The sequence below is a fragment of the Protomyctophum parallelum genome, assembly GCF_964188405.1.
Source record: "Protomyctophum parallelum genome assembly, chromosome: 4".
Taxonomy (NCBI): Eukaryota; Metazoa; Chordata; class Actinopteri; order Myctophiformes; family Myctophidae; genus Protomyctophum; species Protomyctophum parallelum.
Genome location: NC_139700.1, coordinates 47,594,896 through 47,609,302, shown reverse-complemented (window position 1 = coordinate 47,609,302; position 14,407 = coordinate 47,594,896). Strand labels below are relative to the sequence as shown.

At 43.9% G+C, this 14,407-nt stretch overlaps 1 protein-coding gene across 2 annotated transcripts in view; it reads right to left on the bottom strand.

Moving 5' to 3' along the window:
* Nucleotides 1-3,577: 3,577 nt before the first annotated feature.
* pgghg (protein-glucosylgalactosylhydroxylysine glucosidase) overlaps nucleotides 3,578-14,407 on the bottom strand; it is a 28,052-nt gene continuing 17,222 nt past the window's right edge. For both annotated transcript variants that reach the window (XM_083763158.1, XM_083763157.1), the window contains exons 9-16: nucleotides 11,718-11,829; nucleotides 10,545-10,617; nucleotides 9,946-10,082; nucleotides 9,333-9,466; nucleotides 7,622-7,717; nucleotides 6,955-7,052; nucleotides 5,523-5,728; nucleotides 3,578-3,755 (exon numbers count right to left, since the gene is read on the bottom strand). In XM_083763158.1, coding sequence (XP_083619284.1) covers nucleotides 3,676-3,755; nucleotides 5,523-5,728; nucleotides 6,955-7,052; nucleotides 7,622-7,717; nucleotides 9,333-9,466; nucleotides 9,946-10,082; nucleotides 10,545-10,617; nucleotides 11,718-11,829 — 936 coding nt within the window. In that variant the 3' untranslated portion in view covers nucleotides 3,578-3,675. The remainder of the gene's footprint in view (nucleotides 3,756-5,522; nucleotides 5,729-6,954; nucleotides 7,053-7,621; nucleotides 7,718-9,332; nucleotides 9,467-9,945; nucleotides 10,083-10,544; nucleotides 10,618-11,717; nucleotides 11,830-14,407) is intronic.

Genomic DNA, 14,407 nt, shown 5'->3' with positions numbered 1-14,407 from the left:
CGGCGGCAGCAGATCTACAAGCTCACAACGCGTTGCGGCAGCGACGCGTTGTGAGCTTGTAGATCTGCTGGTGGCTGCCGCCTCCTTCCGCGTTGGTTTACCTGCGTTTTCTATGTGACTCCGCCCCCTCGATGGTCATGTGGTTATATCCTGTCTCATGTACGCACGCACGCGCACATAGTCACGCGCGCGCGCGCACACACAGTCACACACACACGTACGACAAGACAAGCCACGCATACCTGGTGGTTTCCGTATCCGCTCCCCAGACCGGATATGTGTGTGTGCGCGACGTTCAAAGTGAACAGGCAGCGAGTTGGACTTTGACCCCGCCCACCCCGTCACGTGACTGACTGACTGACACCTGAGCTGTTTGGAAGTCCCGCCCATCCTTTTGATCAAATACACCATAAACCAACAGTTACAGGATCTAATGTTAAAGTTTCTCTCTCTCTCTCTGACACATATGATGTAAATTCTCCATTCATTGTTTCCACATATGACTTAAATTCTCCATTCATTTCCATATATGACGTAAATTATTCATTAATTGTCATTGTCAATGGGCATTTAATCTTTGTGTAAGACAAAAACACCAATCTGCTCATTCTAAATTAATTGTTAACGAGAATGTATTGTTTCATTTGCCATTGACAATGAAAGGACAATAGGTCAAATGTCCGCCAAATATGACATAGATTTGTGGCAACAGACAATCTGATTGGAGAGTAGGAGATGTTTCATGATGTATGATGATAAGAGCGCCCCTCACTTCACTTTTTTTTAATTAATTAATTAATCCAAAATGAGTTAATAGCACAGGCAGACTCTTCACATAAAGCATGTCTGAAATAAGTGTCAAGAGCGAAATCGACATGTCAATATGAAACAAATGCTTAAACTATAGCACAGAAGTGAACCTTTCAAGCCAGTTTTCTCAACTGGCCGTTTCTCTGCAAGACTACTCTATAAGCCTGGCTTATAGAGTTCAGTTTGAGTTTGACCCACCAGTTTTGGAGATATGGCTTATTAAGCCATATCTCCAAAACTGGTGGGTCAAACTGAACAAACAATATGTCAATTTGAAGCTACGATTCCCTGCTTTCATATGACATGAGAATAAAAGAATCCAATGACTTACTGTGTGTCAACTTTGGTCACAAATATGGAGACAAGAGCCAATCTATAAGCTTACAGATGAAAGATAGTGGATTGCAAGCTTGCAGACTATTCCACCTACTTCTGTCCTACACAAAATTCATTGTCAATTCCCATTGACAATGAATGGAGAATGTACGTCATGTGTGGACGAGTAAATTGGCTTAGTGTCTCTCTTTGAGGGGCGCGGGCTAACGCCCCTCCTGTTTGTTTTTAAAAAGCCATTGACAATGAAGGGAACATTTACGTCATCTAACACAAACATTAAATGCCATTATTAACAATAAAGACATCACTATTACATCACCTAATCAACATGAGTTAGACTTTCATATATTAGCGCCCCTCACTTCACACGGGTGTGATTTTTGTCCTACAAAAATATTACATTTCCATTGACAAAGGACAATTTTACGTCAGTGTTACGTCATGATGATAAGAGTGCCCCTCACTTCACACGGGTGTGATTTTTTAACACAAACTCTTCTGTGAAAACATTGTGACTCTGCGCTATACAACTTTGCTTTGTTTACTTCTTAAGACTGAGGTTAGAGTTAGGGTTAATTTTAGGGTTAGAGTTAATGATAGGGTTAGTAGTCGGACAACATCCATCGCTTGGTCTTGATGAGGGCTGACGGAGATGAAATCATCTGATAACCGCTATCTGAGGCCAAACCAGGGCTACATCAGGAGTTTTCAACTGATTGTGAACGAGGGACCCCGGACCACCACCCTGACTTAGAATCAACCTGTGGACCACTGTTGTGTTGGGTGGGTTTAACTTTATGGGCTAAAGGCTCATTCATAGTCTGGATTTTCGGTGGTGAGGTCAGTGATCACCAAACTACAACATGACGTCACTGAGCAGTGGTGAAGAGCAAACCACCGCCACCGTCCCAGCCCTTCTCTCTGTTTTTACTCACCACCGCTCAACGTTATTACAGCTCCGGTGGTCACCTCACCACCGAAAACCGAGACTATGAATAGGCCTTAAGATTATAGTGCTTTTGTAACACTTGCTATGTGTGTGCATCCCACTGTTTCTCAACCAGTCCATTGACTACTAATAATTTCTTAATAATATAATGGAAACAGTCTATAAAAACCTGATAGAGGGAATCTTGACTTTTAACATGGCAATGTGGTTTGGCAATCTAAATGTCAAAGGAAGAAGCAAGCTGCAGCGAATAGTAAATCTAGCCTCAAAAATAATTGGGAAGAGACAGAAACAACTAGTCTGTATCTACAAGGAGGTACTTCGTAAAAAAGCTATCAAGATAGCAAACGACCCCTCTCATCCACTCTGCAGCGAGTTCCAACTACTTCCCTCTGGTAGACGGTACAAAGTACCAAGAGCTAACCGTAACATTTTTAAAAATTCTTTCATACCAAATGCCATTAAGGCACTAAATGATACAATGTCTCGCTAGATTAGTTTTCTTTTCCAATGTATTTGCCACTGTTGTCCTGCACTTTTTGCCATGAAAAATAATTGTGTTAAGTGTTGTTGCTGTTGTTGTAACTGTTTGTTTTTTACTGTTTGAGACCGAAGACGAATTTCCACACGTGGACAATAAATGAAACTAACTAACTAACTAACTAACTAAATGACTCAACCAATCAATGTGGTGTACTTTCCCCTCTTGAGATTCTAAGGTGCGATTCATACTCCTATTTTAGAGCCGAATAAAAATCGTTTCGGCTCTGTAGAGCCTACAATGTGACGTCAATTGAGGTTTGGGGGGCGGGTACTGCCCTAAAGTTGTCTCTTCGGTGCTACTGAAAATGTATGATCGGCCCTAACTCTCTTCGAGTTTCTTGACCTCCAGCTTCTCAGTAAATGACTACATGTGGAGGGGAGCACAGTGGCTCCTCCGCGTCATCAGTGCCCATACCCGAGGCGAGGTTGGTGAAAGGGCATTTCTGTGTGTAGTTTGCATGTTCTCCCCGTGTCCCCTAGGGTAGGTACCCTCACAAAAAACATGCAGTAATCCTGGTCACTAAACTGCCTCCCCCTGGCCAGCCGGGACGCCTGATGGAGGGGAAAGGAACTGGTTGGAATAACGTGTTCCTTCCACGCGCTATGTCCAACCAGGGAAACTCCCCCCTGTCAGGTGTAAAGGAGCAACTTGGACACTCAGGCATGAAGGAAGCATGAGTTCAAGTCTGTTGCTCTCCCCATGTCCCTCATATATGGGGACTAGGTTGGTGGAGGGTGTGTAGAGCCCAGGATCACATTAGATAATTGACACAGGGGTGAAAAATGGGTTACAAAATTGTGGGATAAAAATTTAAATTAAAAAAAATGACTACATGTGGGGGTCCTTGACAAGAAATAGTTTGAGAACAAATATGGCATTGATAATAATAATAATAAATGCAGATACAATGCAGTATAGACTCTGAATAAAACAACTAATTAAACCAGAGATGAGTTTAATTAGTGAGCAACACATTAATTTGTCATTCATTTATTGATTGATAATTAAGAGATGATCAGTTTGCTGCTTTATGGCATCAGAGCGGCCAGCAAGAAAACGTCGAGTCCACCAGAGGGCAGACTTTCCCCGTCTCTCGAGGAAAGGTTGCTGGCTCTCCTGAAAAACACACAAATGACACAAACATCCCTGAAGGCTGGTTTCCATTGTGGTCCCATCATGTATTCAATTCATCATTGTACACATTGCTTGCATGCTCATGGCGGGATGATGTCTTGGCTGTGCTCTCCATGTTACAAAGTGTCTTGAGGCAACTTGTTGTGATTTGTCACTATAACAAAAGTTAATTGAAATAATAGAGCTGCTGTGATAGGAGGATATCAAATGGAACACAACCACCCTAAATACTAATCATTGTGTGTATTCCTACATTATCTGCATTGAGTGGAAATTGATTCATTGGTGATTCTGACTTTCAATTGTACATTTTGTTTTGATTGTATTGTTCCACTTTTAGCTTTGGCAGTGTAAACGTATGTTTTCTCATGTCAATAATTTTAATTGAAAAAAAGAATCACACCCTCGTTAAGTGAGGTTTGCTATATATTACAGTCTAACTCATGTTGATTAGGTGATGTAAAACAAACGGTGCAAACACAAATAAAACGCCATTAACACTAAAGATACAATATGACGTAATGAGGCACATTATGACGTATTGACGTATGACGATTTTCCCTTCATTGTCAATGGCGTTTACAAAACAAACATTGAACTAAAGACAAACATTAAACCTGTATATAGGAGGGGCTAGTGCCCCTCAAAAATGTAATTGAGAGCGATTCTGGTAATTGTAGTTTAGCTACCTGGTATTGGATTCTGGTAATTGTAGTTACCTGTTATTAGAGGGATTCTTGTAATTGTAGTTTAATTACCTGCTATGAGAAGGATTTTGGTATTGCAGTTTAATTACCTGCTATGAGAGGGATTCTGGTAATGGTAGTTTAATTACCTGCTATGACAGGGATTCTGGTGATTGTAGTTTAGTTACCTGCTACGAGAGGGATTCTGGTATTTGTAGTTCAGTTACCTGCTACGAGAGGGATTCTGGTCATTGTAGTTTAATTACCTGCTTTGACAGGGATTCATGTTGCTCCATGGTGCTCCATGGAAGTAAAGAAACGCGCAGTTGAGACCAGGAAGTTGTACATGCACAAATTTGGGCATGTACAACTTCCTGGTCTCAACCAAGGACTGTATAAAGAGGACGGGAAGCGAAGACCGTAAGGGCGCCGCCATGGTGCTCCATGGAAGGAAAGAAACATGCGCAATGGGCTATATGCAGCCAACACTTCCGCGTTCAGCTTCCTTGGTCTGCAACTGCGCATGTTTTTTTCCTTCCATGGAGCACCATGTGAGCAACATGGCAGCACCCTTACGGTCTTCGCTTCTTGTCCTCTTTAGACAGTCCTTGGTCTCAACTGCGCATGTTTCTTTCCTTCCATGGAGCACCATGGAGCAACATGGCGTCGCCCGTACGGTCTTCGCGTCTCATCCTCTTTAGACAGTCCTTGCCTACTATGAGAGGGATTCTGGTATTTGTAGTTCAATTGCCTGCTATGAGAGGGATTTTGGTAATTGTAGTTTAATTAGCTGCTATGAGAGGGATTCTGGTAATTGTAGTTTAGTTATTTGCTATGAGATGTATTCTGGTAATTGTAGTTTAATTACCTGCTATGAGAGGTATTCTGGTAATTGTAGTTGAATTACCTGCTATGAGAGGGATTCTGGTATTGGTAGTTTAATTACCTGCTATGAGAAGGATTCTGGTATTTGTAGTTCAGTTACCTGCTATGAGAGGTATTCTGGTATTTGTAGTTTAATTACCTGCTATGAGAAGGATTATGGTATTTGTAGTTCAATTACCTGCTATGAGAGGGATTCTGGTGCCTGTTTCCAGGACAACCTCCAGGCGGCAGTGTTTGGCCGAGGGTTCCCTCAGGATGACGCAGACCTCGTCTCTCCTTAGCAACCAGTCCATCTTGTTTCCAAGGTAACTGACGCCGCGGATGCAGAGCTCAGACAGGTCCTTAGGGAGGATGGGAGAGAACGCCAGGCAGTGCTTCTGGACCCTGGAGACAACCGGTGCAAAGTGCATGTACTTGAGTAGCCTGCTGTACTTAAAACGCTTAGTGCCGCTTACGCCAGGGCTCCACTGGGCGCGTCTGCGTCGCGTCTGCGTCGCGTCTCCGTCAACGTCGGGAATGTACTACAAATAAAAGTGGAATGTCAGCACATAGTGTGCGGACATTCCGCTTTTTCTTCATTGGATTACTTTTTTGGGTCCAGCACCGTATAAAAACTGGGATGTGCATATCGTTTTTGTGCATATTAAAAAGGATTTCAATCTAGTACTACCCCACGGTGCCAGAGAATTTAAACTGATGACGTCAGCTTCATCCGGGTCACACACAGAAGTGTAGAGTGGAAGTTGTTTTAGCAGGAGCAGACATGTCGTAGCTTTCACTAGAAATGGTAATATGTCGGGCGCGATGCGATCAAAAAAATGTACATCTGAACGTCGGACAGATTGGACAAAAACGACGATTTTGGAGTATCTTTTCTGAGATAACAAGCAGCAAAGTATCTAGAGGCTACTACAGGTTGGTGCTTAGTGTTTGCTGGTTGGTTTTGATATAAAGCTTTATCACTGCTATATCGCTGCCTTGGCACACAATGGGGGAAAACCGCGATATCGTGCCCATGCGGCACTAAGCGTGTTAAGTACTTTATTTGTATCAGCTTGCAGAGCTGATCAATGATCAGACTTTGTACGATGTAGTGGCGGGATTTTCATGATTGGCTGGCTTCTAAGCCAATGGGAGACTAGCCCTATACGGCCACGGGACACTAAGCCCCACGGCCAATGGGAGACCACCATTACTAGACTGCAAACGTCGAGACGGCAGTCGAGTTCAGACAACTGAAATTTATGTTGGCAGTGCCGTGATGTCGTCTTTACTTATAGCTGCATGCATAAATTAGCCGATATACAAACTCGTTTTCATTTGTTTCTGGAATTGTCAATATGTTTTTAGTCACATTATCTTATAGGTGATGTATACAATTATACGGTGTAATGTAAACAATATATAATTTATAAGGGCCACAGATGTTGGGCAGGCCTTTTCGGCACAAGCACGAAAAGACCCTGCACGTGCCTACAGGCCATACGAACTGACCTGAGGTCTGTAAAACCAGACTCTAAGGAGGCGTACACTACAGGACATGAGAACTGACCTGAGGTCTGTAAAACCAGACTCTAAGGAGGTGTACACAGCTGGACATGAGAACTGACCTGAAGCCTGTGAATCCAAACAGCACGGCCTGCAGAAAGCCACCCATGCCGGTCAGAAAGTTCACCGCTCCGGTACCGTCCTCAGATTCACTCCATACCTGTGTGTGTGTGTGTATGTGGGGAGAGATTATTTTCTCATCACTCCGTACCTGTGCGTGATTATTTTATTACCATACCCCCCCCCCCCCCCCCCCTTCCACCCCCCGATTCTGAAAATACCCGAGAGGACCCGAGACCTGAAGCGGTCTGGCAATGCGAGACTATACCTGGAAGGTTTGTGACACGCCTAGTCACCATGAAGGGTGACCGGGCTTTTGCCGCACGAGCACCCACGTTGTGGAATGCCCTACCCCTGGCAATTAAAAGAATAAATAATTAAAACACGTTTATTCAGGATCAGGAAAGCCTTTTCCTACATCACCTCAATTGCCATAATTGTATTGCATAATGTTTGCATCTGTTTCAGTCATTTGATACAGTGAGAGCAAAGGGTATGTTTTTAATTTTCTCAGTATGCTAATTGTTTTATTGCTTGGCTTGACCAATCTTCTTGTTCAGTACCCTATTTCCATAGGCTTTTTAAACGGGTTTTACCTTACCTTACTTTTATATCATTACGCTGTTGTGATGCGATTTCAACTGTTATAAAGTTATTATTGTGGCGTACCTGGAAGGGTTGTTGGATGTTCCGGAAGCACTTCTGGAGCAGAAGCAGTGCCTTGTCAGCATCACCCAGCTCCATCCAGCCAACAGCAAACATGGACTGGACACACACACACACACACACACACACACACACACACACACGAGAAGATAGAGCAGGAATTAAACAATTTCCATCTACTCTCTCAGGGGAGGGCTGTGGTCAGTGTGGACAGACAGAAACCTGTCTACTTTTTCCCTCACTTCACACAGCTTTTATATAGAAGGGTATATTTCTACACCTCTAAATGTTCTGATGAAATGACAATGGTGGACCCTCACCCTAAATAAGTGTAATGCTGTGTCATGGTGTCGTCCACAGTAACAGTTTTTTTTGTATTGAGTTGTGCTTTCGTTTGAAATGTACCCATTCTGCATACTGTTAATAAATACTTAAATCAAACCATCTCATGACTGGTTCCACTATAGGGTCTTACCATGTCATGACTGGTTCCACTATAGGGTCTTACCATGTCATGTCTGTCTGGTTCCACTATAGGTTCTTACCCATGTCATGTCTGCTTAAACTATAGGGTCTTACCATGGTCCCACTATAGTCTTACCATGGTTCCACTATAGGGTATTACCCATGTCATGTCTGGTCCCACTATAGGGTCTTACCATGGTCGCACTATAGGGTCTTACCATGGTCCCACTATAGGGTCTTACCCATGTCATGTCTGGTCCCACTATAGGGTCTTACCCATGTCATGTCTGGTTCCACTATAGGGTCTTACCATGTCATGTCTGTCTGGTTCCACTATAGGTTCTTACCCATGTCATGTCTGCTTAAACTATAGGGTCTTACCATGGTCCCACTATAGGGTCTTACCATGTCATGTCTGGTTCCACTATAGGGTCTTACCATGTCATGTCATGTCTGTCTGGTTCCACTATAGGTTCTTACCCATGTCATGTCTGCTTAAACTATAGGGTCTTACCATGTCATGACTGGTTCCACTATAGGGTCTTACCATGTCATGACTGGTTCCACTATAGGGTCTTACCATGTCATGACTGGTCCCACTATAGGGTCTTACCATGTCTGTCTGGTTCCACTATAGGTTCTTACCCATGTCATGTCTGCTTAAACTATAGGGTCTTACCATGTCATGTCTGCTTAAACTATAGGGTCTTACCATGTCATGTCTGGTCCCACTATAGGGTATTACCCATGTCATGTCTGGTCCCACTATAGGGTCTTACCATGTCATGACTGGTCCCACTATAGGGTCTTACCATGTCATGTCTGGTCCCACTATAGGGTCTTACCATGTCATGACTGGTTCCACTATAGGGTCTTACCATGTCATGTCTGGTCCCACTATAGGGTCTTACCATGTCTGTCTGGTTCCACTATAGGTTCTTACCCATGTCATGTCTGCTTAAACTATAGGGTCTTACCATGGTCCCACTATAGGGTCTTACCCATGTCATGTCTGGTTCCACTATAGGGTCTTACCATGTCATGTCTGGTTCCACTATAGGGTCTTACCATGTCATGACTGGTTCCACTATAGGGTCTTACCATGTCATGTCTGGTTCCACTATAGGGTCTTACCATGTCATGACTGGTTCCACTATAGGGTCTTACCATGGTTCCACTATAGGGTCTTACCCATGTCATGTCTGGTCCCACTATAGGGTCTTACCATGGTTCCACTATAGGGTCTTACCCATGTCATGGCCGGTCCATTGGGGTCAGTGACGGCCTCATAGATCTCCAGGTCGTTTCGTCTGATCTCAGAGGTCAAGGGAAACCCCAGAGGATAGGCCAGCATCACTGTGTCAGCCTGCTTCACCGGGTGGCCTGGAGGGGGGAGGGAGAGAGAGAGAGCGAGAGAGAGAAAGAGAGAGAGAGAGAGAGAGACATCAGTATCTGCGTACAAAAACTGTGTCAAAGTATCAATTTAGACAGGAAACACTCAAGTCAAAGGGAGATATTATCTGAGTTCTGTCGAAGCAGCATGCTAAGCAAAAATCCAGAGAGCAATAACAAACCCCCCATGGATATTCAAGAACAGCACATATCAAGACAGTTAACGAGATTAACTTGAATCATGCAAACGTGAGGCATACAACTTGAATGCATTTTAATGTTAAAGACATAAATTAGATTAGAGCTATACAATTGAATTCCAACGGGTATTCATGGCTGAGAATAAACATGTCTGAGAGGGTTGGCATGGCATGCCCCGTTAGAAGAAAAAAAATATATATATATAGATCAGCCCTAGCATTACCTCTGACATAATTAACGGTACGGGTACAGTAAGGGTACAGTATTACCTCTGACATATCCGTCAAATTCAGGGTGGAACTTGTTCGCCTCGTCGAAGGGGATTTTAATTTTGTCCGCAACCTCCTGCCACTCCTTGGGTGCCGGGAACTGAAGCAACTCTGCCAACTCCACCGCAAACTCCAGACTGGAGTGAGCGCGCACGCACACACACACACACACACACACACACACGCACATTTAGTCTTAGTTTTAGTCATCATAGCTTAGTTTTCATTTAGTTTCCGTCAGTGAAAAAAGGTAGTCACCGACAAGGTTTTGTCATAGTGTTAGTCGACGAAATCAACACGGTGTCACAGGCAAGGACGATAACCCAATCTGTCTGATGTAGAGATGCAGTATTGGCGAGTTAATCTTCACTTCATTCTATCAGATTGGACTGTTGGACAGAGTGTCTGTCTCACGGATGAGGGAATGCTAGAGTACATGGATAATGGTGCCCTGTGCGTTGCGTGTGTGCGGCTCAGTGTTGTTTTTGTCAGCAAATCTTTAGTTTAGTTTCAGTCATATTCTCTTCACTTAGTTTTAGTCACATTTTAGTCACCCGGAATGTTTTAGTGGTACTCCTATAGCAGTACTACCAGCCTACCTGAGCTTGGCTACTGCGTTGGTGTACACAGAGTCGTTGACGTTGTAGTAATACTCATCGGGTGGCATGACACCTGCATGGAGATACATACATGTTGTATAAATGCATGACACCTGCATGGAGATACATACATGTTGTATAAATGCATGACACCTGCATGGAGATACATACATGTTGTATAAATGCATGACACCTGCATGGAGATACATACATGCATGTTGTAGAACTGAAGCGGTTAACATTGGGAACCAACCGGTGGAAAAGGGGTCAATGTGTCGCGATGCAATGCATTGTGAGCTTGTAGATCGGCCATTTTCTAAAGTTTTTATACATTTATAATAACTCATTATGCATGATGAGTACTTTTACTTTTGGTACTTTAATTCTTTCTCTCCCAGGTCCGTATATACGTACGTCGACGCTAGGTGGCGACGTGGTGTCATATACCAAGTCCGTATACGCACCCCAACGTGGACTCCCGTCTATATAATGGTTGATGCCTTTAACATTGGTCCGGTTTCCATAGCAACGCCCCACCGTTCCAACTATGGGAAGGCATATATTTTCAGTTGAGAGCAGCGGAGAGGTGGATTTTCAAAATCCTTGGTGGATTTTTCTGCCATCCACATTTGGGATTTAATTTGTGCCTTTTCCCTGCGATGCTGGCTCCATGTTAAAGCCTCTGACGAGAGGTTTGTGTTCTAAAACTGTGTTATTTTCCTCCCCTGCGCCTTTGTATGGTGGGGGGAGGGGTTGGCTAACACAGTGGAGTTAGAGTGTAGAGAAGTGCTGGCACCCGGAGCTGTGGTTAATGCTACAATTAGCGCGCAATAAAGGAGTTAAGTACATTCTGATGCCAATACTTTTGTACTTTTACATTTTGAGTTCTTAACTTTAACTTGTAACGGAGTAGTTCTAGTTCTAGTTGCAGCATTGATACTTTTAATTGTAAAAAACCTTTACTTAAATGTGAGTGCTTTTTCCACCACTGCTCGGTACCTAGAATTAGGTAACGTTGTCGCTAAACGCTGATGATTGATTGGTCAGTACCTAGAATGAGGTAACGTTGTAGCTAAACGCTGATCATTGATTGGTCGGTATCAGGGATGAGGTGACGTTGCTATTGGTCGGTACCTATACTGTAGGATGAGGCACTGTGATTGGTCAGTATACCTAGGATGTGGTAATGTTGGTCATCAGGGTTCCAGGTCGCCTTGGAAACCCAGAAGTCTGCCACGCCCCAGATGACCTCACTGCCCCGTCGATCCGTGAACATGGTCAGATCCTGAGTGAGCGCGCACACACACACACACACACACACACACACACACACACACACACACACACACACACACACACACACACACACACACACACACACACACACACACACACACACACACACACACACACACACACACACACACACACACACACACACACACACACACACACACACACACACACACACACACACACACAGCTGTCGGCTTCCGTGTTTCCTTGTTGGTGAGACACGCGCCAATCATTTAGCTGGGGACCCCCTGGAACTCCCTCAAGGACCCCTGGGGGTCCCCGGACCTCACTGCCTCACTTTGGGAACCACTGCTATAGGGAACGGAGGGTTTCGTTGACAACGCTATTTATTTATTTCAACGGTCGAGGGATCGATCGTACTGGAGATAAATATGCTGTGAATACTTGAAAGTTCAGGAAAAACGAGCTGCAGGGCAGGGGTTGCATTAATTACTCATGGCAGTGAATTAGTTAACCAACCCATTCCGTGGCAATCCACGAGATAGTAATTAATTCCATATGAGCCATCTACAACATACACGAGATTTGATTAAAGATTATTTAAAAATATTTGTTTACCTGTTTTTTTTAATACCTCCGTTAGCTCCCGCCGCTAGCCTCCATAGGCCTCCCATTGTAGAAACAGCATACATGCTAATCCGCGGTACACGTGCACGCGCACAGGGTCATAGAGCATTGCAGTCCCGCCCCCTACCAGGGCCCAGGAAATGATTCCCCTTTTCCTCAGACATTTCAAAAAGTATTTATTTAAAGACCTTTTAAGCCTCGAACAAAGCCAACTCTTGTCGTGACAACAAACAAACATTTTCGGGCCGAACAAATAATTAGAAAGAAGAAGAAAACGGCAGGTTACAACACTGTTTTTGTTGTTTTTCTTCTTTGTAATTATTTGTTTGGTCCAAAATATTGTATTTGTTATCATGATTTGTCACGACTCGAGTTGGCTGTGTACGACGCTTATAGAGCGTCGCAGTCCCGCCCCCTCGAGAGACCCGGAAAATAAATCCCCGTTCATTTTCCTCATAGACTTTTCAGAAAGTATTTATTTAAAGACGTTTACGCCAACTCTTGTCGTGACAAATCATGACAATAAACACAATGTTTTGGGCCAAACAAATAATTAAAAAGTAGAAAAAAACGGCAGGTTACAACACTTTTTTGTTGTTTTTCTTCTTTGTAATTATTTGTTTGGTCCAAAATATTGTGTTTGTTGTCATGATTTGTCACAACTCGCGTTGGCTTTGTACGACACTTATAAGGTCTTTAAATAAATACGTTTTGAAATGTCTATGAGGAAAATGCATTGAGAATTCTTTCCTGGGCCTGGTGTCCTCATGAAAGGGGGCGGGACTGGCATCGTCATGTAAGGGGCCGGGACTGGCGTCATCATGAAAGGGGGCGGGACTGGCGTCGTCATGAAAGGGGGCGGGACTGCGACGCTTTATTAGGTATTGGCATAAAATGCCATGTTTAGAGCCTATTAAAACATTTATCCGAACCGCGCTGACCATGATGCCTCGTCTGTCTCCTAGGGGCCCCTCGCTACACTGCATCATTTCCGGCTGGGGCGGAAGTGTCCCTTCTTCTCTGCTCATTTCGGGGATTTCTACGGCACGAGCGCCACAACCTCGCCTAGAGGGCTGGGCAGGAATGTGTTAAAGGAGAATTCCATACTAAAAGGCTTTCTTACCTTTCTTTGTAGTTGTTACGTCCCCACCAAAGAGGTTGAGGTGTTATTTTGTGCAAAAGCTCCTTATTGGCTATTTCCCCTACCATAAGCCCTACATGAATTGCATTTAATTGAATGGGAATTGAATGGGGCTATGGGGTGTTGTGCTAATTTGCTTATTTCCATCGCTCAAAATTATAATTTCTTTGTAAATATCCTCTCTTCATGATGTAAATTATATCCCAAGCGGCACACTTTACTACTTCTTTTGATGGAAATAAGCAAATTAGCATAACACCCCATAGCCCCATTCAATTCCCATTCCATTCAATGCAATTCATTGAGGGCTTATGGTAGGGAAAATAGCCAATAAGGAGTTTTTGCACAAAAAAACACCTGGACCTCTTTGGTGGGGACGTAACAACTACAAAGAAAGGTAAGAAAGATAAGAAAGCATACTAGCATGGAATTCTCCTTTAATAAACGTACTCGGATCAGGTACAAGTCACGTTGGAAAGTATTAGTATTCTCATCATCATCATCATCGTCAGCCATCCATCTTCAACCGCTTATCTGTAGTCGGGTCGCAGCGTTAGCAGTTCCGGCCGAGATTTCAAGACCTCCCTCTCCAGGGCAACATTAGTAACTTCCTCCTGGGGGATCCCGAGGCGATCCAAGGCCAGTTTGGAGATATAATCCCTCCATCTGATCCTTGATCTGCCCCGGGGGTCTCCTCCCAGTGGGGCGTGCATCGAGGACCTCCCTAGGGAGACGATCGAGACAAGGCATCCTAACCAGATGCCCAAACCACCTAAGCTGGCTCCTTTCGAAATCAAGAAGCAGCCAGGGTCAGCTCTGAGTCTCTCTCTCTCTCTGA